This window comes from Diplotaxodon limnothrissa, linkage group LG9 (genome assembly GCF_057381915.1).
Source record: "Diplotaxodon limnothrissa isolate DT_005_m linkage group LG9, D_limnothrissa_male_GT1.1, whole genome shotgun sequence".
In the NCBI taxonomy this organism is placed as follows: Eukaryota; Metazoa; Chordata; class Actinopteri; order Cichliformes; family Cichlidae; genus Diplotaxodon; species Diplotaxodon limnothrissa.
The window spans coordinates 29555884-29582768 of NC_140604.1; the positions used below are offsets into that span (position 1 = coordinate 29555884).

At 40.3% G+C, this 26885-nt stretch overlaps 1 protein-coding gene and 1 non-coding gene across 2 annotated transcripts in view; both read right to left on the reverse strand.

The window, feature by feature from the left end:
- Positions 1 to 26857, reverse strand: part of LOC146625784 (uncharacterized) — a 100433-nt gene extending 73576 nt beyond the window's left edge. Inside the window, exons 1-6 of the mRNA XM_085362208.1 lie at positions 26627 to 26857; positions 23951 to 24070; positions 15868 to 15938; positions 10057 to 10180; positions 8578 to 8757; positions 8188 to 8245 (exon numbers count right to left, since the gene is read on the reverse strand). Of these exons, the coding sequence (XP_085218334.1) occupies positions 8188 to 8245; positions 8578 to 8757; positions 10057 to 10180; positions 15868 to 15938; positions 23951 to 24070; positions 26627 to 26857 (784 nt within the window). The remainder of the gene's footprint in view (positions 1 to 8187; positions 8246 to 8577; positions 8758 to 10056; positions 10181 to 15867; positions 15939 to 23950; positions 24071 to 26626) is intronic.
- Positions 26506 to 26587, reverse strand: trnal-uag (transfer RNA leucine (anticodon UAG)). Its single transcript has one exon. It is a non-coding gene; the product is annotated as a tRNA-Leu (tRNA).
- Positions 26858 to 26885: the final 28 nt, after the last annotated feature.

Here is a 26885-nt window from a genome sequence, read left to right on the forward strand (position 1 = left end):
GATTGGTATTTGCGTTTGGAACCGCCTTTTTCATCATGTACTTATATGGTGATGACTTCTGTTGATGACACTTCAACTGCTGTGAGTAATGGCTGCCATGTTAACTTTATTAGTTGGAATGTGAAGGGATTGAACCACCCAGTGAAACGAAATAAGGTACTCTCTCATCTTCTTTATCTTAAAGTACATGTAGCGTTTCTTCAAGAAACACACCTTAAGCATACAGATCATGCCAGATTAAGACGAAATTGGGTTGGACAAATTTTTCATTCCAAATTCAATGGTAAAGCCAGAGGTGCAGCAATTTTGATTAATAAGAATACTCCGTTTATAGTCTCTCACACAATAGCTGACCCAAATGGTCGCTATGTAGTTGTGACAGGGTCCCTGTTTAATACTTCACTTATTTTAGCAAACGTATATGCTCCGAATTGGAATGACTCAACTTTTTTCAATGACTTTCTTAATTCCCTTCCACAGATCAATACACACCAATTGATCCTTGGAGGGGACATGAATACTGTTATGGATCCAGTACTAGATCGCTCCTCAGATAAAAGACTTCCACTCCCTAAATCCTCATTAGTGTTACAGTCTTATTTACAAACCTATGGGGCTGTTGATGCGTGGCGATTTCTCTACCCCTCCACTAAACAATATTCCTTTTTTTCTGCAGTGCATCAAACGTATTCTCGTATAGACTACTTTTTTGTTGACAAAAAATTGCTTCCCAATATCAAGACTTGTAAATACAATAGCATAGTAATATCTGATCACAGTCCACTTGTTTTGGAACTCAGCTTCCCGGATGAACCCTTTGTGTACTCCTGGAGACTCAATCCTCTTTCTTTGTCGGATAAGGAGTTTGTGGAATATCTTTCCAAACAAATTGATATCTTTATAAGAACAAACATTACGCCTGGCATGGCCTATAGTACGGTTTGGGAAAGCTTAAAAGCATTCTTACGGGGCCATATTATATCATACTGTTCATATACTAGAAAACAGAAACAGAAACGTCTTTCTGAATTGATACACCTTATTTCGCAATTGGATGAGCAACACTCTACAACCCCCTCTCCAGATTTGTATAAACAAAGACTAACGTTACAGACTGAATTTAATTTAATCTCAACCCAGCAGTCAGAGTCTATGATTCTTAAATCTAGAGGAAGATGGTATGAGCACGGAGAAAAAGCATCTAAAATTTTAGCACATCAGCTTCGTAAATCAGAAGCAACTCGTATAATCCCTGAAATTAGGACTGAATCTGGACATGTCACCACTACACCACAAGAAATAAATGAGAGTTTCAAAATATTCTATTCCAGTCTCTATGATTCTGAATCTTTAAACACGCCTGGACTGTTTGAGGCTTTTTTTGATGGAATGACAGTTCCGACTTTAACCTCGGCATTCAGAGACCAATTGGAGGAGCAAATTACAGTGGAAGAAATTAAATTGGCGATTAGCTCAATGCAGAATGGCAAATCCCCGGGTCCGGATGGGTATCCGGTTGAATCCGGTTGAGTCATTGGTTTCAAAATGTCTTCCCCTAACGCTTCGACAAGCGACCATCTCACTCCTATTGAAGCCAAATAAGGATCCATTAGAGTGTTCATCATATCGTCCTATATCACTCTTAAATGTAGATTTAAAAATACTGTCAAAAACACTTGCTTTCAGGCTAGAGCAATACCTACCATTGTTAATTTCTCCAGATCAGACAGGTTTCGTGAAGGGTAGGCATGGTTTTTTCAACCTGCGCAGGTTTTTAAACATATTACACACCAAGTCAACTACAACCCCTGAAATTGCCTTATTACTCGATGCTGAGAAGGCATTTGACCGGGTGGAGTGGGATTATCTGTTTTATACTCTGCATAAATTTGGATTTGGCCCTAATTTCATTTCATGGATTCAGTTACTTTACTCCTCACCTATGGCACGTGTTAGAACAAATTCGTTATTCTCTTCTTATTTCCCACTTCTCCGTGGTACGAGACAAGGTTGTCCCTTATCCCCTCTTCTTTTTGCATTATCAATTGAACCACTGGCGATTAAACTGCGAGCTGACAGTTGCATTAAGGGCATCTTCAGAGGTGACCAGGAGCACAAAATATCCTTATATGCTGACGACCTCCTACTGTATATGTCAGAGCCTTTATGCTCTCTTCCCCGTGCTCTTGCCATTTTTGAATGTTTTGGTAATATTTCAGGTTACAAGTTGAACCTGCATAAAAGTGAACTTCTCTGTGTCAACTCTATAGCCAGAAAGATTTCATTTTCAGATTTTCAATTTAACGTTAAATCAGGGTATGTGACCTATCTGGGGGTTAAGGTTACCCACTCATACAAAGATCTTTATGAAAGAAACTTTGTCCCGCTGCTTAAAAATACTGAGACAGATCTTCAGAGATGGAACAATTTACCACTGTCATTAATTGGCCGCATCAATTCTATCAAAATGAACATACTACCCAAGTTCCTTTACTTATTTCAATGTATCCCATGCTACTTACCCAATAAGTATTTTATAACACTGAATAAGCATATCTCTGCATTTATTTGGAATGGCAAAAGTCCACGAATTCGTAAAGATTTCATGCAGAGGACTAGGCCAATGGGTGGATTAGCCTTGCCAAACTTTCAGTCTTATTATTGGGCAGCAAATATTTGTAATATGCTGTACTGGATGAGTAATGTTACTACAGAGACTCCAGCTTGGCTCCAAATTGAGTCATCCAATTGTGGCAAAATTTGCCTATCAGCTTTGTTGAGTTCAGCTCTCCCATTAGAACTATACACCTATAAACGTAACCCTTTGTTGTATGACTCGCTCAGAATCTGGGTGCAATGTAGGAAAAGGTTGGGGTTACACTTAATGTCAATTAAAGCACCTATCTGCTCAAACCATATGTTCCCACCCTCCATGATGGACTCTGCCTTTAAAATATGGGAAACTAATGGCCTTAGAAATATCAAAGACCTTTTTGTAGATGGGATTTTTGCCTCATTCACGCAGCTCCTGAAGCAGTTTAATGTTCCTCGGCAACATTTTTTCCGCTATTTACAAATTCGTCACTTTGTAAAGAGTCGATTTCCTTCATTTCCAGAACTACCTGAGGAAACTTCTTTGGATAAAATTATTAATATAAACGTTCATAAGAGAGGGGCGATTAAAGAAATCTATGCTATACTATTAGATCTTCAATCTCCTTCTCTCTTCATCCTTAAAGCACAGTGGGAGAAAGACCTTGGGATGACTATAACAGATGAGCTCTGGCAATCTTTTCTCCAGAGGGTACACTCTTCTTCGATATGTGCCAGGCATGGGCTCCTTCAATTTAAGGTCCTACACCGATTACATATCTCCAAGGAAAAGTTAGCCAAGTTCTATCCAGGAGCTGACCCTCTGTGTAACAGATGTAAAGCAGAAACAGGTTCGCTCCTTCATACCTTTTGGACATGCCCCAATCTTCATACCTATTGGGTGTCTATATTTAACACTCTGTCAGAGATGTATAACGTTAAATATGATCCTTCTGCTCTGACGGCTATCTTTGGGGTGATACCTCAAGACATCACTCTGCCAAAATGCTATTCGAATTCTATTGCCTTTGCTTCACTTATCGCGAGGCGCCTTATACTTTTAAGATGGAAGCAGGAAGCTCCTCCCACACATGAACAGTGGCTTGCGGAGCTCATGAGGTTTTTACATTTAGAAAAGATGAGATATACACTGGCAGGTTCAACCACCAAATTTCTTAAGGAATGGCGGCCATTCCTGATGTACATGGAAACATTTAAAATGACCACCTTATCATGACCGGATGCCATATCTCTATATCACTATCATAGTTAACTGTACGCTGAATGTCCCTTATACATTTTATTTTTGTATTTGTTTGTTTTTTGTTGTTTTGTAGGGGTTTCTTTGGTTTGTTTGTTTGTTTTTTCCTTCTCTAGTTCTGTTATCTTTTGGGGTATTGTAAATACTGAACAGCGAACTACTGTATGTTCAATGTTTTGTTGTTAACATGCTGCTGTGACTGAAAATAAAATTTATTAAAAAAAAAAGACTGAGAACGAGGGAGATTTCTGTGCCAAATGTGCACCGCCACCCATGCTGTTAGGTTGTCAGGAGATTTGACCAGGCAGAAACAGTGCAAGTTCTTGATGCTTTCTGGAGACTGGAGAGAAGTAAAGCTATTTGTGGTAATTTCTTGGGAGCGAAGCAACATCTAATCTGTTTACATAACCTTGATGAAGTGAGATCAAGGAACAATTACAGGTGATAAATAGGGATTTAAGCTAATGCTGCTCTGGTGTATAGGGTCCACAATGTGTCCGCACAGAAATTAATTATCTTTTTTTTTTCTTATTATCAAGCTTATTTAACAAATTTCCCACGTGTGGGACTAATAAAGGTTATCTTATCTTAAGCTATTTGAAGTATCTCTGCAGCTAGTGATTAAAAAAAGGCCCAGATATAACAATGCCGTAAAACAGTTCAACAACACTCTCTTGTTACTTAGGCATGGTATTGTGAAAAGACGAGACACATTGTAGCAAACTCAAACTCCATTTAATGGAGTGCAAAATCAATACTTATGCTGATGATCTCATGACGTCAAATCAAGGCGAAGGAGGGAAAAAAGGAGCATCATGCATTCTCAACATAAGTGGCTTTGACTTGCAAAATGTGTTTGCATAACATGAGCTTTAGTTAATGTCATAAATGGCTCTAAATGCTGCAAGGTGCATTAAAAATATGCACAGTCATCCGTTTTACCTACACCTTGATGCAAACATTTTGAATTAATCTAGTTTTCACTGGTCAAGCAATTCCATTTTGATATTCAAATTTGGTGCGCATGTGTGCCTGTGCACGTCTGTGCATGACTGATCTAATCAGTCTTAAATCAGTTAATAAGCCAAGGACACAGAGGAGATGACTCAGCTGATGTGAGCCCGAGCTAATATTAGCATCTCGCCCCCCGTTCTAGACCTGCAATGCACGGAGTAGCTTCTACTGTTTGGGCTTCCCATTACAAAAGTGCACGTTTTGGACATTAAGACCAGCAGTTAAGCGCACCGCAGTGAATTCCATTAGCACATTAGCAAAGGTGCCACGACCTAATGCTAAGGTTGGGTGCCGCATTTAAGACCTTACAGTATTTGTTCTCTAAAGCAGCTTAAGTCAAATGTGAGGGTAGCCCTGAAACTGTTCTTAAAACTAAAAGCAAGGCTAATCCAAAAGACAGGCCTGTATATGTGAAAATGTCATTGTTGCCACTCTTCTAAGGGCCCTAAACAAAGTATAAATCTAATGCAAAATTATTCGGAAGCTGTTGTTCTAATTAAACGTCTCCCAATGTCAGATGCAGAGGCCAAACTGGAAGACAGGATGAGTACTGTTCTGTCAAAACTAATAGTCATTTCCAAACCACACATGATCAACTACATGGCTAAATGTTCAAAAACAGGCACATGCCACAGAGGCAAACAGATACATATACATGAATGCTGCCTATTAATTAAAAGCCAGAGCATGAAGTTGACTTGGGGTAGGCGGTTTGTGACACCACAAATCTAGGAGACTTCCTGTAAGACATAAATCTGTTGTGCTCTCACTCTCTCTATGGCACAGGCACAACAAAGACAGTCTTGTCCGGGTCCCCCCCCACCCCCACCCCCATCCATTCATTAGAAGCACAAGCAGCTGCGGCCAGGTTCAGAGACAATCTACATTCTCTCTCTTTCAGTCACTCATTAATTCCCTCTGTCTTTTTCTCTCCGGTTCGCTCTTATTTTTAGCCCTTTTCTCCCTCTCCCTCCATTTCTTGCTGTCCTTCTCCAGGTCCCCCTCTCTTCTCTCTAAACATTGTCTCTTCCACATGGCCTGGATAATGAGTGGTGGAGCTAAACGAGAGGAAACACGGCTCACTATTAGGAGGGGAACGCTGACTGAAGGTTTTAAATAAACGGAGAGAACTTGAGGCCAAATTGTATTTCCAAGGACATAAACTAATGGAACAGCCAGACATTCTCTGAACAAATACACACTCTGTTTAAACAACCATAATAGTTGTAAAAATATACATGTCAATGTAGATCTAACTGAGAGACAGGCTGGCAGAAGGCAAAGAGAAATACATATAAATGCAGATATCCCCCATATATGAAAGCCCAAAAACAAACACTGTTCAATCCTTCTTTTCTTTAGTTTGGAAAGCTTAATATCCTGCATTTAACTGCAGAACAATAAGGACATGAAAAAAGCATAAACGCTCGTCTCTGAAAAGTAATTAGGCAAACGTGTTTTCTTAAGTGTCTCTGATATGCTCTCAGGCACATAAATCCACACCCACACATAAACACACACAGAGAGGAGCCCACCCTGCCTCGCTGTGGGGTTAATTGGGTTATCTAGTCTGATTAGCATAACTAATTAGGATCCTTGTTAACGGAGGAGTGCTATTTATTCAATTAGCGCTCTGTGTGTATGGATCCCCTTCATCGCTGGTATAAGTTCAAATGAAAACGAGGCAAAGCTAAGTAGGCATGAAGGGAGACCTGTGGGCGCCTGTGCGCGTGTTGATTTCATCATTTATCTGTTCGACACACAGATGCTCACCATCAGGTGCCAGGCACTTCAGCCCCACCAGCCCCCCCACCCCTCACTACCACCCCCACCAACACACACAAACACTCCAAGCTTGCTATGCTGTGGCTCTTAAACCCCCTCATCATCATCATTAGGTTTCTGATTAGCATAATTAGCACTGTTAACCAGATGAGCTTGAGTGGAGCCAGGCTGTGCCAGTCGGGGCAGCTGACAAATGTCAAGCTCCTCGCACTTTTCCAGGTTGCGGAGGGGGCTACTTGTTCCTCATCAGGTGGGTTTATGGCACATTTCCATACCCTTAGTGATTGCTAACTGATAACAAATGGTCTTTCCAGCACATTTTGATGCAATGTGCACACACACACACACACACACATTAAAAAAAAAGTCAGAGGGGGATGATTTCTCTCTCAAGGCAAGCAGCCCTGTAAAAGTGACACAGCTCTTGAAGTTATATCAGTTAATAGAACAATGCTGAGCTCATACCACCAATTTATTCATTCGTGTTTGCAAATGCAGATGCTGTCTTTTGTTTGTGATGCTCAACATGCGCTTAAAGCCGACAGTAAACACAGAAGAAGCAAATCAACAGCACTCCTCCGGTCGTCAGCAAGTGAAAACTCACAAACACAATCCAGCACTCACAAATAACCAGAGAGAGGGAAATGAAACAGAGAGAAAGAGAGAAGGAGCGCTACATTTACTGAAATTAAACATTTTCTCATCAGCCTGAGGGTGCAGCAGGCCCACTAATGTATTATTCATCCCCACTTCACAAAGGAACATTAATCAATTATGAAGATATGAGGATCTTAAAGTATAGAGGAGAGACGAAGAGCGGCTTGTTCGTATTAATATGCGGCCGCAATCGTGCGCCTCCACCCCCCCACCCCCTTGGTCCTCAAATCAATATTTTGCAGATTAATTTGGAGCGGTTGTGGCGAGATGGCAGGATGGAAGGAGGGGGGGGAGAGGAGAGAGTGTCTGAGGTCTGAATTAAGGTGAAGTGTTTTGTTGGGTTTTTTTTCTAGGACTGTGTAAGTGTGTGTATGTGCATACGCGTAAATATGCTATCTGCTGTACTGTTTTTGGTAAACATATTAAGTCTGCTCAATAAAGGGATGTCCATCATCCAAAAAAAAGTCTTAACATTGAAACACTAAGTTAGGATTTTGATATAAACGTGTATAAAATTGTAAAGAGAGAAACTTCATGTAAATCATATCAATGATCAAAAGAATCTAATCATCCTGAAACTTGATGAAGGTGTGTAACTTCTTATTGGCAACCCAGTTTGCAGTTTTACCCGCTGAGTAGTTCTTGTTAAGTTACAGAGTGCATTAATACACTCACCTCAGAATTCAAAACAGCTTCCTTCTTAGCGCACTTTTAAACAGCCCGGATATAGTCTTTTCCATCTTCCTCAAACCCCCTCTTCCACTCTTTATCCACTCCTCTGTCTTCAGTTGCTCCTGCCTTCTCCTCTCATCTGTTTTTCTTAACGCTCCTTTTTTATCTTTTATTTTCTCCTCATCCTCCCTCTACCTCCATAGCACCTCTTTTCTTCTTTAACTCCTCCTGCAGCTCATTTGTTCTTACATTCAGCTTGGAGAGCTGAAGTCAGACAGGAGAAGAAAAGAAAAAAAGAAATGTGCAGGCAGTCACATCTCTGCAATCTGTGGAACAAATGAGGTACCAGTCACATAATCTAAAAAAACTAATCTGAAACATCAAGAGACCCATCGCAACACAACATCCTGCAAGGCAGTAAAAGAAAAAGTGGGTCATGCAAAAAAGATGGCTAAATTGACTGGCACTAAGTGAGCGAATGTATGTTTTATCACACCACACGTTAATAGCTGTTGCATGTGCAATATGCGTGGCACATGCATGTGTATGTGTGCAAACAGCAGTCCCGAATAGTACACGTGTAAGCCTTTGCACACCTGAGCAAGCGTGTCAGCCCCCTCCTGTTGCAGGAGCTGAATGTTAGCTTGCAGTTTGGTGATGCAGATGTCTTTCTCAGCAATCTCCTTCATGTTGTCTTCGTGGATCCGCCGCAGACAAGACAGCTCGCTCTGCAGGTGCACCAGCCTCTCACCGCTTTCCAGCACCTGCGTCGCAGTCTTCGCCAGAAAGGAATTAAAATTTGATTTCCCCCCCCAAAAGAGACAAAGGTTTATTTTCATTGAGAATTATTCACTGGCTAATACTCCTCATACAATTTTTCCAAATTGCTTTTGATTACTTTTTCATAAATGTCTCGCAATAATCTGAAATGAATTGGAATGAATAAAATTACATTTTTATATCAATTCTTAATGTCTCATTTTAAAATAGAAGTCCATGTAATTACAACTGTAAGAGCCTGAGCGATAATTGCCTGGGTTGTGTAAGACAAATTCATAGTTAGAAGTTCACATACTGCAGATTAAAATACAACGTATACTGTAAATATATATCATTTATAGTTTAATTTGGCCACGTGTTCTAGAAAGCTGTTCATTTGATAGTGTCGTCGTGCTAACAAACAGTATTTTTTTAAGTTATGGCGCTCACATGTACCAAGGCTCCGTGTGTGTTTGTGTGTCCTGTAGATCTGTTTGCGCATCTGCATTGCAGAAGCACCAGCTAAACAGAAACACAAGTGGAATAGAAAATATATAGCCATTTGTTGAAAATGTGATTAACAGAACAAGCTCCAGTTACTCTACTTGTTTCTCTACGGATCTGTCTGTAATCACACAAACCACTAATTAGCGGCAGTGCAAATGAGTCAACTCACAAGCAGCATAAACAAACAGTAACCAGCCAACACACACATAAACAACCAACAAGCCTGGGTTTACCACAAGCACAAATGCATGTGTGTATTTCTGCAAGCCTGTGTGTGTTTACGTGTGCCTTAACCATAAGCCACAGAAGACAGTAAAACAGCAGTGGGTATAATTTAGTGACACCCTGTAAGGAGGTGTGGGAAGGTTGTAAAAATCTCTCCCTTTTAATCCCGAACGGCGATGCCATGTTTGTTACCCAGGGCTCTGAGATATGCTGGTAATTCATCACACACGCCATGGCTTCCTGTTAAACCTGACTGCACATGGAGAGCTTGTAGCACAGCTGCCAAACCAATATCGTAAAAAAAAATTAAAAAAAGACTCCTCCACCTTTTAAACAGCCTTCTCAACAAATGCTGCAAAAAAAAGAAACAATTTCTTAGCAAATCATTTAATTGTTTCAACCTTACAATTGCTATGAGAAAAAAAAAGAGATTTGTTTACATTGTCTTGCTTTTTTTGGGGAACTATCTTGAGTCCAGACAATTACGTGCAAACGACAGAATGTCTTGTTTGCATTTTTGTGGCGTGATCCCGGTAGCTCATTCTTTGGAATGTGCTAAAATCAAGTCAAGTCAAGTCGGTTACCTTTTGCTTTCCTTGTATATTCTCTGTGAGCTCCCTCTCCAGATCCGAGATGATCATGTCCTTGGTTTGCAGCTGGATTTTCACATCTTCCGTCTCAGACGTCATCTGGTCCACGGAATCACTGCTATAGCGGAAAAGCATAAGGAAGAGGAAGGAAATCGTGAACTACTGAACAAGCAGATAGATGTAAAACATAGAAGGAAAATATCTCTTTTCAGGTTTATAGTGAGTACAGAGTGCATTATTAAGTGATGTGAATTACAGAGATGAAAGCCACAGCATATTGCAGTGTATATAATTGTTTCCATCACAATGTATAAGCTTTGATCCTTAATCAAATTGTTTTAACAACTGATGCAGGATAAAACAGGAATGTGTAAGCAACATGCAGCACATGTATAAGGTGTAAAATTCAAAAACATCTCATTCAAAAGCAGCAAAGAGATGCTGAGCCTGTTGAAATTTGTGCTAGATGACAGCAACCAGAGCTGATATGTGTTTCTCTCCGTCAGTGTGTGTGTGTGTGTGTGTGCGCACGCGTGTGCATGCATGTGTATAAGTCTGTGTGTCTCCCAGCGGTGAAAATACGTTAACTCTGCCCAGACACCTTTCTGAGTCACCAGTGACAGCTGTCACACACCCAAGATGGAAAGAGAGAGAAAAAAACCCCAGATCATACGGCACTGTGTGGTACTGTTCACAAACACACGGGCACGTACAAAGACACACGCAGGCACACGCACGCACACACAGTTTCATATTTACCAGCCTCATGAGATGAGCTATTCTGATGAAACTTTGCACAGATTAAAAATGTTAAACTCACATTTGATCAAGCGTGTCTACACTTTCACACCAAGTGGAGAAGGAAAGGCAAGATTTGACAAAAGTGACATGTGAGTGGATAGAGAGCGCTGAGAGTTAAATCTTTCACTTTGGCAAAAAAAAAAAACAAAAAAAAAACTTTTCAGTCAAATGGAGTAAAAGCCACAGAGGAAACAGTGAAAGCTGACTTTAGATTATAGTCTGGTTCTGCCTCGATAGGAGAATGGGAACGTGTATGTTCTGCTGTTATTAATCCACTTGATGTCTTTTTATTTAATCGTAAGTAGAGTTTTCCTCTGTTGTAAATAATCACCGAGCTAAGGTGATAATTTACAACACACAACCCGTGATATAGAAGCCTAAGTAACACATAGGTATGTGTAGAAGGATGGTTTTTGGCCCAAAACATGTCATTTAAGACCAAAAGGAAAAGAAATGCTAACATTTATTATAAGATGACTTCTTTAGGTCCTTTTAGTCAGAGGTGCAAAACTTAGGTGTAAAAACAAGCTAATTTAAAACCTATTTTCCTATAGAAGGAAGACACTTGGAAAATGGATGTGAGTGCGTGCAAGCATATGCTCGCTGCAAAAACAAAGATTTTTTTTAAAACCACACTGTTCTTATCTTGTCCAAGAACTCATGAACACACAACTAATGCAGAGTCAAAGGATTAAAAAAAACAAAAATAATAAAATAACTATAATTTGTGTTACTTAACGACACATAAGCCTCTATTTTCTGCACCATTAATGGATGGAACTGAATTTATTAAGGAGAGGAGGATCCTTCATTTCCAACAGTTTTGCTTCTTTTGGGAAAATCAAAATGAAAACATGCAGCAAATCCTGATCTGCAACAAGTCAACATGCAAATTTATTCATGCCATTCAAGTGCGTACGTATCTGCGTGCGTGTGTGCATAATATTGCAGGTCATTATTATGCATGCAACAAATAAGGCTGCACGGCTTGTTATATTGCAATATACAATAAGTACTTGTGGTAAACAAATGACACAATGTCACACCACCAGAGGAACAGAGAATTCCTATTAAAAGCATTAAGTGTTGTTATGATTACTGTGTGGACAGAGTGAGCAGGTTGAGTGAATGTGACTGAATTGTGCGTGTGTGTGTGTGTGTGTGTATTACTGTGACTGTATGTGATATTAAAGCAGGCTCTCGATTTCTCAACCTGTCATTCAGCCCTATTAAGCAAGGCTAACAAAATTAGTCATGAATATGCAGTAATAACAAATGCAAATTGCCACCACTCCCCCCCAACACGCTGTGCATGTGGGTGTGTGAGCGTGTATACATATGTGTTTGCCCCCAGGGCTATAGACATTGGCTCTGTAAACCCAATTCTTTCTACATCATTACAGCAACAAGGCATAATTCATAAGAATAATCTGAACATCTATGTAACCTGGCACGCAAAAAAAGGACACAAGTCCTCCTTGAGACTCTCTTCACACGATGGGGTTCACATATAGTACAGCGGGTTCGCTTTAACCTTTTTATGTTGTGGGGGAAAAAAGGCTGGGGGTTTCCCGCTCCGCGTTTTATGCTTGAGACACAAGCGCGCACGTGTCGGTGCATGTACACACACCAACATGTAGATAGTCTGTTGCCTCCGTGTCCCCAGGGTGGTGTTTGACACAGCCTGGGCGCTGCCACAGCAATTAACCTCCCCCGTTAATGAGAGGAGTTCTGTCAAGCAGCCAGATGGCACTGCCTGGCACGCTGCCATGCAAAGACACATATGCTCATATGCCCACACAGCTTCATTCACACACACACACATACACACCCAGAGACATGCACATATACACATTTAGGAACATGCACACGCAATGCAATCATGCCCCCCACCGCCCCACCTCACTGTACATCTAACTGTTGCTGCTTGTCAGCATCCCTCACCCCTTCCCCACCCCCCCCTTCTTCACCCATCTCCTGCATTGTCTTCTCTCCATCATTCCTCCCTAGCTCCATCTCTGGCAGCTGCTTATCCATGTCGCAGCGCTGCAGATGTCACAACTCATCAGCTGGGAGAACAGCAGGGGAGGAGAAGAGAGAAGATTTTTTAGAGGAGAGGAGGAGTTTTCTTGCATCTCAGTATTTGACAGAAAAGCAACCAACTGGATGAAGTTTCATATATTCGCACACGACTGACTAATCAATGTGCTCATTTCGTGACTTTTGTTAATGTCGGCGACTTTTTCATACATGTAGAAATGTTAGCCGTGGCTTTAATAATCAGCTGTATCGTTAAGAAGTGTGTGTGCTTATATTTGGAAATGGGTAGATACGAGCGCTGCGCGTGTTCTGCTTTGTGTGTTTGTTTGTTAATTAGCGTGGCACTTGGCCGCGGCACGGCCCGCTGTGTGTGCATGTCTGCATGTCCGTACAGCAGCCCACCAGGCCTTCGTATTGATCAGTTAGCTTGGCCTAATAGGAGAAGAGGAGCCTGACCTGGGAAAGTCAATATGGAGAAAAAGAGACATATCCTCCTCCCGTCCTGAGAGAGAAGTGGGAGAGAGAGAGAACGAAAGAGAAGAGATAGATACAGAGGTAGAGAGTCTACTGTACACTGTCAGTGCTGAAGAAAATGGTGAAGAGTGTGTAGCTTTTTGGAAAACCAGCTGGACAACAGAAAAACAACCAGCGCCAGAAGAAAATAATAATATAACAATGATGAACCCACCCCCCTAGTCTCTTGAAGCCCATGTATCTCATCACTCTGTTAACAGAGAAAAGTTTGAGTTTTGAATTAGAACAGTCTCACTGAGGGATACCGCCTAAGTTTCACATAAGTGAAGTTCCTACCTTTCCCAAATGAGAATCAGGATATTCTGTCAGAGCTTTTTTCCTCTCTCTTTCCTAACTAACTTTCAGCATTTGACTGCTTTTGGCAAAGGAAAACAGCACTCAAGTTAACTCCTGTGTAAGAAAAAACTGCTGGAGATTATACTAAGGGGAAATAATTTAAAAAATAATTGGGATAAAAACTGACACTCACTCACACATTAATACACCGATAGATCAATGTGTGTGGGGGTTTATGGGTGTGTGTGTGTGTGGGTGGGTGGGTATGTGTGTCGGGGGTGTCTGTGTGTGTGTTATGTACACCATTTCAACTGAAATATATAAATAAATTTGTAGATAAACAAAAAAAACAGAGAAAACGGAAAAGTAGATAAAAGACTTAGGTTTCACCACGCACACGCATACATACACAAACACACACACACACACACACCTGGCTGAGTGATGCTACCCTGGAGGGTGGCTTCAATCTGATGCGTTTAATGTTGACGCTGGTGGCAAGAAACACACACACTCACCCGCTGTTTCAACCTGCCTGTCATTTCATTTCAGGAGACCTGATTTACTCATTTCATTTATTTAATTTTTTTTATTATTATTATATGTGCAGCCATTTAAAACGCTCAAGGTGTGATGCAAAGCCCCACATCTCTGACAGCAAGTACGCTGACTGAGGATCCATCACACCCTTCAGTGCCTTTTACAGGAATGGCATAGAAACCCCGTATAGCCACAAACTCGGCTGTGCCACATTGTGCCAGACCACTGATTCCTGCTTAGCTGGGTGCTTTAATTGGCTGCGCTGCAGGCTGTCAAACCACCGACTGTCACTTTTGACCATATTTGGATGTGTTTTTTTAGCTATTATATGACAGCTTGTGAAAAATAAATATCAACTGCAATAATACCCATGTGTTTGGAAATTAACTGTTTTTCTTTTAGGTCAGTAAATATTATAATGTCACCTTTGATGACAAAGGCATTACTTGTCAGCAGGGGTTGTACTGGAGTTTGAGAGGAGGAGGAGCTCTTGTGTAGTGAGGTCAGGAACACATGATCTACTGCAGGCAGTAGAAACGGGGACAATGTCTTTAGTTAAAATTTGGGCAGATTATTCACTTTTTTTTGTAATTTCAATGACATAATCAATACATTTCAATAACTCTACAGCATACATCATTGCTTTTTAAAATCAGACCACTTCCTGCAATAATCACTTGATACACCATGAAAACATATTGGCATTCTCTAGATGAAACTAACCTATATTTTGACTCTTCTGCTGCGGATAAAAATGCTGACTTCATTCTAAGCATAACTGCTCTGTTGCCAAAGGGTAACTATGAATTTGTGCACAGCAGCTCAGCTGCTTGCTTGGAGAAAAGCATTTGGGTTAATACCTAAGATCACAATGGCATGTCAGAAGATATAAATAATTAATGAAATTACTGCTGCTGCTGTGCCACCTGCGTAACTTGCAGACGGCCAATCTCTTAGTGTCGGGACATCGAGAGATTGAGTTGTATTGTAGCATCAAACAGCTGTGTGATGCTACAGCAGCTGTTTTATAAAGGCAAAGAACAAAACAATGATATGTACAGCACGAGACAAGGTGTAATTTGAATGAGTTTTTATTTGGATGGTTGTTTAAATTGTCCAAATTATCCAAATGCTTCTCAATTGATTTTCCTATCAAACTTCTTACTGGTCAAGTGAGTCCATGTGCCTAGCTGGCAATGAAAAAGTGTGAACTAGATAAATATGTATGAGCACAAAGATTCAAAAATGCTACTTTCATTAGTTTTGTCAGAATGTAAAAATAAAAATCTATCTCTCTGGGAAGATCTAACGTCAAAACAGAACACGTCTTTAGGGGCTTTGGAGCATTGCATGGTGGGAAATATCATATAGGGATTTGCATATTGCCATGGGGACAGTGGTGTTGCAGTGACTCCCTAAAGAGTTCAAGCTCCCTCAGGATAGACACAGTCCCTGAGGCCAGCTCTGCTACCTTTCTCAACAGTGGGGTACCTGTGCATGTGTGTGAGTGAGTTTGTGTGGTCGAATCATGAAATTAATCATTATTTCAGTCAAAAGTAAACTTCTCCGAAGAAAAAAACTGCCTAGCTGATGAGAAGCGAAGGTAATACAAACCTGCGTGGGATGTGAGCCACAGGTCCAGTGACCTCATCCAGCAACAAAGGCTTCAACCCAGCCTCAGACACCTAGGATACACAGAAAATGACATCCTGATTATTTATTTCTGTTTAGTGTATTTGTAGTAACTGCAGCATTATAATGCAGTACCATACACCTTGAAATGAATTTTAATGCTAAAGTAGTACACCCAAGAAATAATACGTTCTCTCTGAACTCTAACATATCCAAATAGTTCCATATTCACTTCAGTACAACCTAAATTTCTGTTTATTAGATATACACTGCTAAATAAAGGAAAATAGTTTTGTAGAAACTGATTTTCTCGGGTGTAAACCGTGATGAAGTCCGACAGCACCCAGGGGTAAAGGTGTGAAGTGTATCACCCCTGACTAATTGCTAAGAATTTGCATCTTGTTGACCGCAGCAGCATGATAATATTATCATGAGGAAAGAAGACATTAATATACAGCAACTGCATAAATAAAATTGAAGGAAAACAATCATTCCTCATTTTCAAACCCAGAATCCAAGATTAAAATGGAGATAGAACTGATTTAATAATTCGACTTCCCTCCTGAGAGATTTTTTTTTTAAAGAACATCTTTAAAGCAATACAGTAGTGTGGGAAGTCAAGTGCATTGAAAGGAGGACAGAGAAAGCAAGACAGAGCATATGCAGACAAAAGCTTATGCACAAACACAGACAGACACACAATTCTCAGATATAGTTTCAATTCAAAATACCCCTTGCCATTATCCTGTCTGCATGTCTTTTTTTTTTCAAATGAAAATTTGTAAGGACGAGTGAAAAATGTGTCAGCACAGTTATTGTGAGGTCAATTCACACTGTGCAAAAAAGAGGACAGCATAGAAGGGGGGCAAAGGAATTAACTGAGTTCAAAAGAAAAGTAAATAGTTCTGATTGTCCAGCGTTTTTTATTAGGCCAGACTATTAAAAAGAGGGAAGAAATAGACAGGACAGGGCCAAATTAACAAGGGCAATAAGCAACAGCTGAAAAGAGCAAAGAAAAAGACTGCCAGAGAAGGAGAGAGCGGCAGGAGGCTCCACGGAAACAGAGAGGCCCGGCACCGCTGGTAAAATATCGGCCACTCTATCGCCGTGGTGACAGGGGTCACTCCGGGAAAAGGAAATCAATGCTGACAGCAATGACTCACAGGTCAACACATATCCCCCGTGTGTGAGTTAATGTGTGTCTGTTCGTTTGCTTTTGGCCATGAGTGTGTGCGTGCATGTGTGTTTTTCAATTATGCATATGTTAAGTGTGTTTATGTGTATAACCATGCGTTTGTGTGCATGCGAGATAAGATATGGAGCAGTAGAGCACATATGGAGTGCATAAAATATCAAGTTAAACCATCTAAAAAAAGGATCTGAAGCATGTGTAAAGATAAGATTCAGTTCATTTAATGTGTAGTATTTAAGGCCTAATGGTAAAAGACAATTATACAGGTCGCCTTTGCTGTTTTAAAGGAGACTAATCATTAAATAACACACAGAGTCTGGATCTTCCATTTTTGCCACCACTTTACTATGAACTTGAAGAAAACTTTAAATTAAGGACATTGATTGGTGAATGATGATTACAGAAAAGGTGTTCACTCACATATTAGTGCAATTTAACCTGCTGGCAGTATTTATGTATGGGGACTCCTCCTGTGTGATGGCACGTTTGAATATTATGTTGTATAATACCAGCATAGCATTACTGGTCTATAAGAAAGTAATATAAAAAGCCAAGCTGTCCGTCCTCTAAGTAATCAATCTGTTTACCAAACCACATCTATAAAAATATACATTTAAACACACACACACACACAAAAGTCACACACGATTATAAAATATTCATATTCTAATGCACCTGCAATGTGACAATGAGAGGACCTGGAAAACGTAGAGGTCAGCGGCTAATATAGGTAGGCTATGTGTGTTTAGGAGTGTGTGCGACTGTGCGTGCAGGCCTTATATATACCCTTGGGTTAGCAGGAGTTACGACCTGCTTACATTATTAAGGTGAGTAGTAGGCTGTGTTATGTATGCCTAAAAAGCCAGTCAATTCATTACTGATGCAATCCCCTAAGTACATGAATAAGCGTGCGGCTTTCTCCTTTTCTCTGCCTCTCTGAACTGTAAAGGAGACAAAATATTGGTGCGATGCAGGGGGCTTTAGATAAATCAGAAACAGGAGGAAATTAATAATAAGAAATAAAACAACATTAGCTGATTAAGTATGTATGGCAGAGTGACGGCTGAAATTTACAGGCAGCTGGGCTGGGTGTCCGGAATAAGGTCTCATTACAGATCACGGTGTGTGTGTGTGTGTGTGTGTGTGTGTGTGTGTGTGTGTGTGTGTGTGTGTGTGTGTGTCTGTGTCCATCGTTAGTAATCCGTCACCTGTGGTCTCAGCTTTATGAAAAGGCCTGCAATCTATGATAATGAGCCCTGTGAAGGTTATGACCACAGTAAACTCATTTGTTAGCAGTAGGTATATATGTGTGTGTCTGTCTGGCTGGCTGGCTGTTTTATGTATAATATAGCAATGTCATAAAGGAGTGGCGAGGAAAAATACTTTTAAAGTATTGGTGAAAATCATCAGAGACGGGGAGTGAGAGAAAAAGAGGCAAGCAGGAAAGAAAAAGAGAGCACATTACACAGATGTTGCATCACATCAATTAGCTTCCTTGGCCAGTTATTAAAAACACAGAGAGGACTTATACAATATATTCTTCTGCACGGTGTCCTCGGCATAACAAGCAAAACTAACTTCAAATGTTGTGTCACAATTTCTTATTAGGAAGGCAAACGTCCTATTTTTTTTTTTTTATCTTTATTTATTTTATCTTCATCACTACAGGTCCTTTCCTTGTTATGCACAGGGAAAAATTGTATTAGATACGATGTAAAGAGATTGCACTTGTAGTTGCAGTATGGCTGGTAAGTACCAAAAATGGTCAACAGTAGGACTTCTACTGTAAGAAATACAAGGAAAGCGAAAAATAGCAACAGTCATTCCCAGACTGATTTCCTTCTTCTCCACTGTCACTCCTCTTTTTGCCTCAATTTTCCTTCATTTCTTTTTCTTTGTTTTCAGCCTCAAACCTCATCACAGTCTCTTGTCCCCTCCTGTCTCAATCATTTGCCCCTAACATACTCCCCCCCTCCCCCCAACACACACACACTTCCCCTTTCTTGTTTCCTTTTCTGTCTGAAAATAGTCATCAATTTTCTCCCGAGCTTTGTCAACTAAAAGCAACAGAGGAGAAAAAAGACAAGAAACAAGCAAAGCGGGAACGTGTGCTCGTGAGTCACCAGATCACAACACAAAGCGAAGGCTGAATAAAATAGAATCAAGCAACTCAAGCCAATTGTGACTGGAAGGAGCACGCCAGCATCTAGTTCTGCTACGTCACGACCTGCATGTTCAGAATGAGCGTAGACAAAAAAAAAGAAAGAAAAAGTTTACTTTAATTTTGCTTGAGCCTAATTCAAATGATGCAACGACAGCATACAGGCAAAAGCACATGTCTGCTGCCTTACTGAACATGTTATTGACGAGATACAGTGTGGCATCAAACGTACTGGCAGAGCCTATCCAATATACTGTATGTGCCGAGACGTCCCTTTATAAGATTTTGCCTTCAATTCTATAATCTTTCAAATATAAAATGTCCTATTTTGCCAATTTGTTGCAAAAAGACTGGGAGAGTAAGCTTTATTCCTAATTAGTGAAGTGGCACTGTTGTAAACCTTCCCTCTGCCCAATGGAAGAAGACTAAACTGTAGCAAATCACATTCATACAAAAAGTTGCTGATTTTAATTTTGGCTTGCCCAACCATGAAAGTTGCGTTGACTAAACTTACCGGTTGCTCTTAAAGTAAAACCCAAGTAGAATCATTTCTACACAGTTCAGAAAGCCACTGTCGTCTCCCTGCATCAGACGGACTTGTTACCGTTCCATCCTGTGGCTGATATATTAACAAAGGTTTACAAGGGCAGAGCACTACATATGTAAGTTTGGCCTTATGGCTGACCTTACAATGCACTTAGTATCCTGTACAGGGAGTAATGCTGCAGCCACTCCTACAAGCCATTTATTCCAGCTAACGACCGTCAAGCACTCATAAATCAGCATTAGGAACCTCTTTCGCCTTCTCTCTCTCGTTTAGTCCCCCTTCTCTGTGGCTCCCTCCACTCCTCCGATATTTTCTGCCCCTTCTTGCATGCATTTTTTTTTTACAATTTACCTTTTCAAACCTGTCACTCATTCTCATTCAAATTCAATGTTTTTCATTCTTCTTCCTTTTAACTACATCCACACTGGCAAAGTTGATAACACCATTTGAAAAACGCTTAAATAAACGCATATTCCTTGACCAAACAGACGCATATAATTTGTTATCCAAGTTTAATTTAACACTTCTAGTTAAAGCTGAAGTCTTTGTCTTCTTATGGGCAAGGATTGTGTGCTTTGTGCATGACACAAGGGATGGACACACGGTGACTGCAGGCTGCAAACATGGGCGTTGACATCGCTGTTTCCAAAACTCCATCTGTAAACTAAAACTGGGTCATTGCGGATCTGTTTTATGGGTCCTAAAATACCAAAGCAGTGTAGGTCTACAGGTGTAAACATAACAGCATTGATGTAGTGTGCATATGGCCTTATACTGTGTATCTGTCTACCTGTCAGTCCTCCTCATCATCATCTCTTTATTTATTATGTGTGGCCCCTCTACCCCCTGCCATCCATCCTGTTTCACCCTCTCTTTCTGAAAACCCCTTCTCCTGCAGATAGAGATGGCGTCCCTGAAAGGTCTAACCTGGTATTGGCACCTATATTGATTTTAATTAAACTAATTAGTTCATTATTCCAAGGATCAAACAGGGGCATCCATTACTGCATAGACAGAGAGAAAGAGAGACTTAGGGCTCTTGGGTGTGGAGGGGTGCTATGGAGTTAATATGGTAATGAAGACAATAAATTATCACTCACAGCAAAGTCATTAACAACAGCATTAGCATAGTCAACCACCGTGACCCCCGTGACCTCCCCTGCTCTGTCTTTCTCACTTTCACTGCCTTGTTCCCTCAGAGCACCTGCCACAAACGCGAATGCTGAAGCGTGTGTGAGGTGCGTGCATGTGTGCATGTATTTGTTGGGGGAAGTGGAGTTTGGGGGGGTTGATAAAGGTCACAGAGATCATAGACTGTTTTTAATGCTAACCTGAATTAGGTTTCAGCAGTCACTGCTATGTAGGGTTGGACAGGTGTTCTTTGAAACGCTTCTACTGCACCAAGTTCGCAGCATGAATCATATACAAGCTAACCACAGCTTAATCAGTTAGGAAGCACGCTACATCAGTACTTCTATTACAATCATTTTCTTCAACATATTTTTGACAGATAGTCTTAATGTATGTATTTTCAAGTAGACCAGATGTCAGAACTCTAAAGTTGTGGTCATCCTTAATGCAGGGCTGATATGCGCTGTAGCCTGCATACTTACATGTTTCATTTACATGTAACTACAACCCAGGAAGAAAACTGGGCCTTGAGAGTCCTGCTATGAAGAAAGCTCCACATGACAAGAAAAATTGTGCTCTCATTAGCAAAAATTAAGTCATGAGACCAATTTTATCATTTGGTTCCCAGGCTTTAAGATTTTAATAGCCCCTGTTCTGTGGTTTATGGGAATGTCATAAATAGTCGCTTTGTGAATCACATACACATACACACACACACACACACACACACACACACACACACACACACACACACACACACAAAAATTGGAGCCTCATCACAGCTGGAGACATTGCTGGCATTCAGTGAGCAAATTTGTTGTCATCACTTGTTGTAACTGGTTTTGCTCTCTCCTCCGATACAAATAACACAAAGAAAATCCTTTGTCAACCACCGTTTATAAAGATTAACAAGCATGGCCGATGGGAGACTTCCAGTTTAGGCAACCGCAAAAGAAGACTGCAGGGGTTCCAATGCAGGCTATTGAACTGTTTGTCCTATCATGTGGGTGTTTTTTTTTTATCTATGATTGTAGGAACATTTTGGGGGCGACGGTGTTCAAATTTTGTCATGACGAGCTGAGTGGATGCCAGCTGATTCCAATTTACCTCTTCTGATCTGTACTTACTAACAAATACATGTCTCAAATTAAAGACATGTCTGTCACTGCAGATGTTTTCCTAGTACAGTTTAACTTGTTTAAGTAAGGTTCAAAACATTAAAAAAAAGACTATTTCTTCTTTATCTAAAATCCTGGGTTGTCCTATAACCCCTTCAGTTAAAACAGGTGTTCAAGTACAGTACAAGTTTGTATTGCATGCAAGGGACATGTCCATCTGTCTGTAGATGGCACAGACCAAAGGCTAATTGTAACAGTCTAGAACCCAGAATACAATCCTTGAATTTTATGATATTATGGCCACAAAACAAACTCTGTTTAGTGTCCATTAGAGTTCAGCCCTATTGTGTATCAACAAGACCATACACTACGATTCAATCAGACGTTAGCCAAGCTCCTATTACAGAGCTCATTGCATCGTTTACATTGTGGAACGGTCCATAAGTAGCTCTAAATGCTCCTCATTTGATTGGATTTCGCATTATGGACATCAGAGCAGAAACACACTGACTATCCTGTCCCCTGACTATCCTAATAGACTGTTGAGTGAGACGCTCCATTTGTTTGTATTTGTTTACTGATGTAGACCCTGAAAACATACAAAGTAGCATAAACAGACAGTGAGAGCATCGTGTAAGACGGGTGAAAATGGAGATTCAAAGGCTCAGAAGATGGGTCGATAGCGGCAACAAACTATTATGTTCCCTCATAGCGTGTCTCTTTTGCTGCCAAACGAAGCTGCTGTTATCACAAACAATAGCAAAACTATGACTGGATGGACTGAAGGACTCTCAGCAACTAAGTGAATGTCACTTTAATAGATTTTACAAATTGTTCTTCACCTTTTCCCTTTAAGCTGTATGTTTTTAATCAGCTTGAGAAATGGAAAAATAAATTAGTAAAGTTCCTAAAATTCCATTACTGATAATAAATGTGAAAATTAACAAATGTCTTTGCTTTTCAAACTATCCTGTAGGCATGTATTGTGCTATAATATGCAAGAAAGACATATATTGTAGAACTTATTCAATAAAGGAATCTGAGAAAGTGCTATGGAAGAAAAACGGCAGAGATGCCGGTATTTGTGTTGCTTAAGCAATGTCAGTGAAGAGAATTAAGTTTTAAAATGATGAAAGTTAAAATTGGGCAGCTTTGAATGCTCAAAAATGCAAAGCATTATGTTAGCGTGACCTTTGTAGTAACGGTGTAGAGAGCACACAAAGCTAGCCCTCTGACCTTCTACATAATGGCAGATAAGTACTTTGATGTATAATAAGCCATAATTACTTTTCTGTGTGTAAAATCCACTCAGAGGAGAGAATATTGATAGAAGCCTGGCCGTAACTAAAATGGAACAATGACTTAAGGTCACTACATCAAGTGGTGGTGATGTTGTTAGTTCCTCCTATAATAAAGTTTTCCTTTTTTAGGCAGTTTTTCCAAAGACCCAAAAGCAATAGTTCATTATCTGTCTCAAGGATAGATTCTAATTCACATTAAGGAAGAAAAGAACACTGTAAAATCGCTAAAATTACAGAAGATATATATTAAAAACAAAGACAAGAGGCCTTTTCATGTGCAGAGGAATTTTTGGCAACCAGAGGAGGTTTAAGTCAGCCACAAAAAGAGCCCTCCAACCCTTGATCATGTAATAAAATTATTTTCTGAGAGGTTTTTGGTCTTTTTTTAGTCAGGCATAATAGCATTTTTGTTGATCGAATGAACAGAAATAAGAGAAAAATGCATCGATTTTTGTCAAATAAGGTAACAAGGTAACTTTGCCTTCAGAGTACGCAGATCAGTCATGCTTACTGCCATGGCTAGTCACCTCTTGTAAGCCCATTCTGAGCCAGGAAAAAAAAAGCACTGGGCACAGTTACATCTGTGTCAAGATGAAGCCATTTATAAAATCTTACAGCCAAAACACGATCATGGTTCTGTCCAGCTCCCCTTTGCAAATCCTCAATGGTCTGAACAAGCACCTGGATGTGGTCTGTGAGGTCATTCACGTAAGACTGCAGGAAGTCCACTTTCTTCTGTAAGAGCAACAGTACAACAGGATAAGATAGTGGTTAATTATTGTGGTTTAATAAGCTGACAGTTTATATGTTTAATTAGTTGCTGAGTACAGATTATGGTAATTGTTAGGCCCCGGTCATACAGGCCTAGAGACTCTCTGGGACAATGTGAATACTGTAACAGATTAGTGAGTGGCTGGCCTGAGTTGGTGGCCATAAACAGGGCAGAGTAAGCTTATTATTAAAATATCCAATAATAAAAAGTTCATTAAAAGTCAAAATGATGAATCCCAATATGGGAGTGTGCACAAACACTAACCACAGTGCAGTTAAGCAACATATATCCCCTCAATCCAGCATGTCACTTATAAATGTAGTACTCCTTCTTGGTGTTAAAACAGGGACTATATCCCCAGTGACACCTCACAGGAAAGGCAAGAGATCCAGGCAAACACAAAATAATAATGTGTTTCTTATTTAGTTGCATCTTACCCGTCTTTAGAGCAGATGAAGAATCTGATTTAGCATTGAAACACATTAAATGATGATCAATTGTATGGCCGGGCAGGTTGGGGGTCTCTGTAACTTTCTGACAAACTGAAGAAAATACATCTAAAGACAACAAGTGCAAAACATGTTGGTGGTGAGATGTCCACAGGCTCTCATTCTATCCCAACAAGTACCCGAGACATATAAAACAGTCGAAGAACGAGCCAAAATACAACAGCTTATAAAAGAGAATAAGAAACAGAGAGATCGTCAAAAGCCACCAGTGACTATTTTGATTCTACTTACATTAAGTCAGTAAGCCTTATTGTTATTATGGCACTGTTTGAGTATCTAAATCCTTGACATATTTTATTCACTGAGCTGGTTGTGACATTTAAAACTTTTTTTTTCTTTTTCATTTTCCAAAACCTTTATATAATGCTGAATACGCCAGACAAAGAGGCCAGATCCTTGTGGCTTTCACACAGAAGCCCACCTAAGATTCACAATAGATGACCTCTGCCCTCTATCACAGGAAAAGGAATACTTAGTGATCATGCACTCAAAGTGTAGGGAAGACTCAAGAAGGCATTTCAATGTTCAGATTTTATTACTTACAAAAACTGATAACCTAACCGTATTCTCTATTTTCTTATTCCAGGTTAAAAAAAAAAAGAAGCCTGTGCACTTAGCTTAAGGAGCTTTTGCAGTTTTCCAGATACCCTACACATACAATGATTGTCCCTCCGATAAAAGGAAGTGCCACAAACCTAAGAAGTATATTGCCTTAGAGGACCACCTGTACATCTGTGCTGAAAAACATCTGTCCCCTACAGCCAAAAGTAAATAAGCAGTTTATACTGTCCCCTGATGCATAACATTATACTGATGTTTAGCTTCAGGGAAAGTAACTTTACAAAGATGGCAAATGTGACAGTACGGTAACATTCTAGGGTTGACATTGTTTGTTTGTTGTTGTTGTTGTTGTTTCTTACTTACTTTTCACTTTTGGAAAAGCTAGCTATGATAAGTGCCCTAAAGCATAAGAAAAAAAATGAATTCTTGAACTGGCAGGTTGCTCAAACATTTCAACATTTTAAGAAACATCATAAACCTAAAATGGGTTCATGCAATAATGGATGTTGTATTTTCAGCGGACACGCTTTATGATTAAGTGTCCCCATCAACCTTTAGGACTTGGGAGCTCCTGGGTTCTGAACATCATAACCTTGTTAAGCTGGCCCTTGACTGGGGCCGGCTGACCATAACCTATTCTGAAACCTTGTTATTTTTGCTTTGATGCACAGTCCAGCTCACACGAGCTACATTCTGTTGCTAAAAGATGTTACATGACGATCCCGATGATTAGAAACCTCTCTTTTTTAAATATGAGTGTGGCTCTGTGTTCCTGATCTCTGCCGCTCAGATGGAAACATAATGCAATTTGCCACCTGTTACAAGTGCTGCGGCTTTATGAAAGCACCGCTGCGCTTCCTCCTGTCATTTGTCTGACAAGACAGAGGTCATCTTCTGATGTTAGAGTCAAGGTGGACAGGATGCTGTATGATTTGTAATGGATGGATTATAGCCTAATGACAATAGATGTTAGCCTAAATCTAAACATGCTGTAGAGACTGTGTCTGCTAACCCGTACTTTATGCAATTGTCTGAACCCATAAAAACAATCTTTCACAATCCAGGGTCCAGACTACTGGAAGGGCGTGTGCAGAATCGTCATTAAGACGACTAGCATTTGTTTCCAATGTTAATAGGAAAAAACACGATACTATTAAGGAGCTCTTTATTTTAAATAAATGGGTTGGATTCGTGTGTTTCAACGTAGCTGTATAAAGTGCGAACAGAAAGTCTGGATTTATTATTTCCCTCAAGAAATCTGATGCTACACTTCTTAACTTTGTCCTTTAGTTACCGTAAACCGGATGTTACGCCAGGACTAACAATAATGGCAGCGGTGGGATTCGAACCCACGCCTCCAGAGAGACTGGAGCCTAAATCCAGCGCCTTAGACCGCTCGGCCACGCTACCCACAACGTGCATTTCACATGTGGCACAACAACTACTCACCTGTGGTAGTTCTCCCCTTCTACTGGTGTCCTTCTCCAAGCATCTTAACTTCAGCTCGTGAAGCCCTCTGAACTCGTTTAGTAGTTCTTTAATAATGTTTAGCTCTGTTTGGGGACTCTGATTGGCTACTATGAGCTCTTTTTCACCTGAGCAAGAAGACAGGTGAGAAGCGTGACTAAGCGTTTCCGACAATGTTGAGCTTTTCCTTGGCTGTGCGCAAGCTGCACGCATTGCTCCAAGAAGTTCCTGCAACCTATTT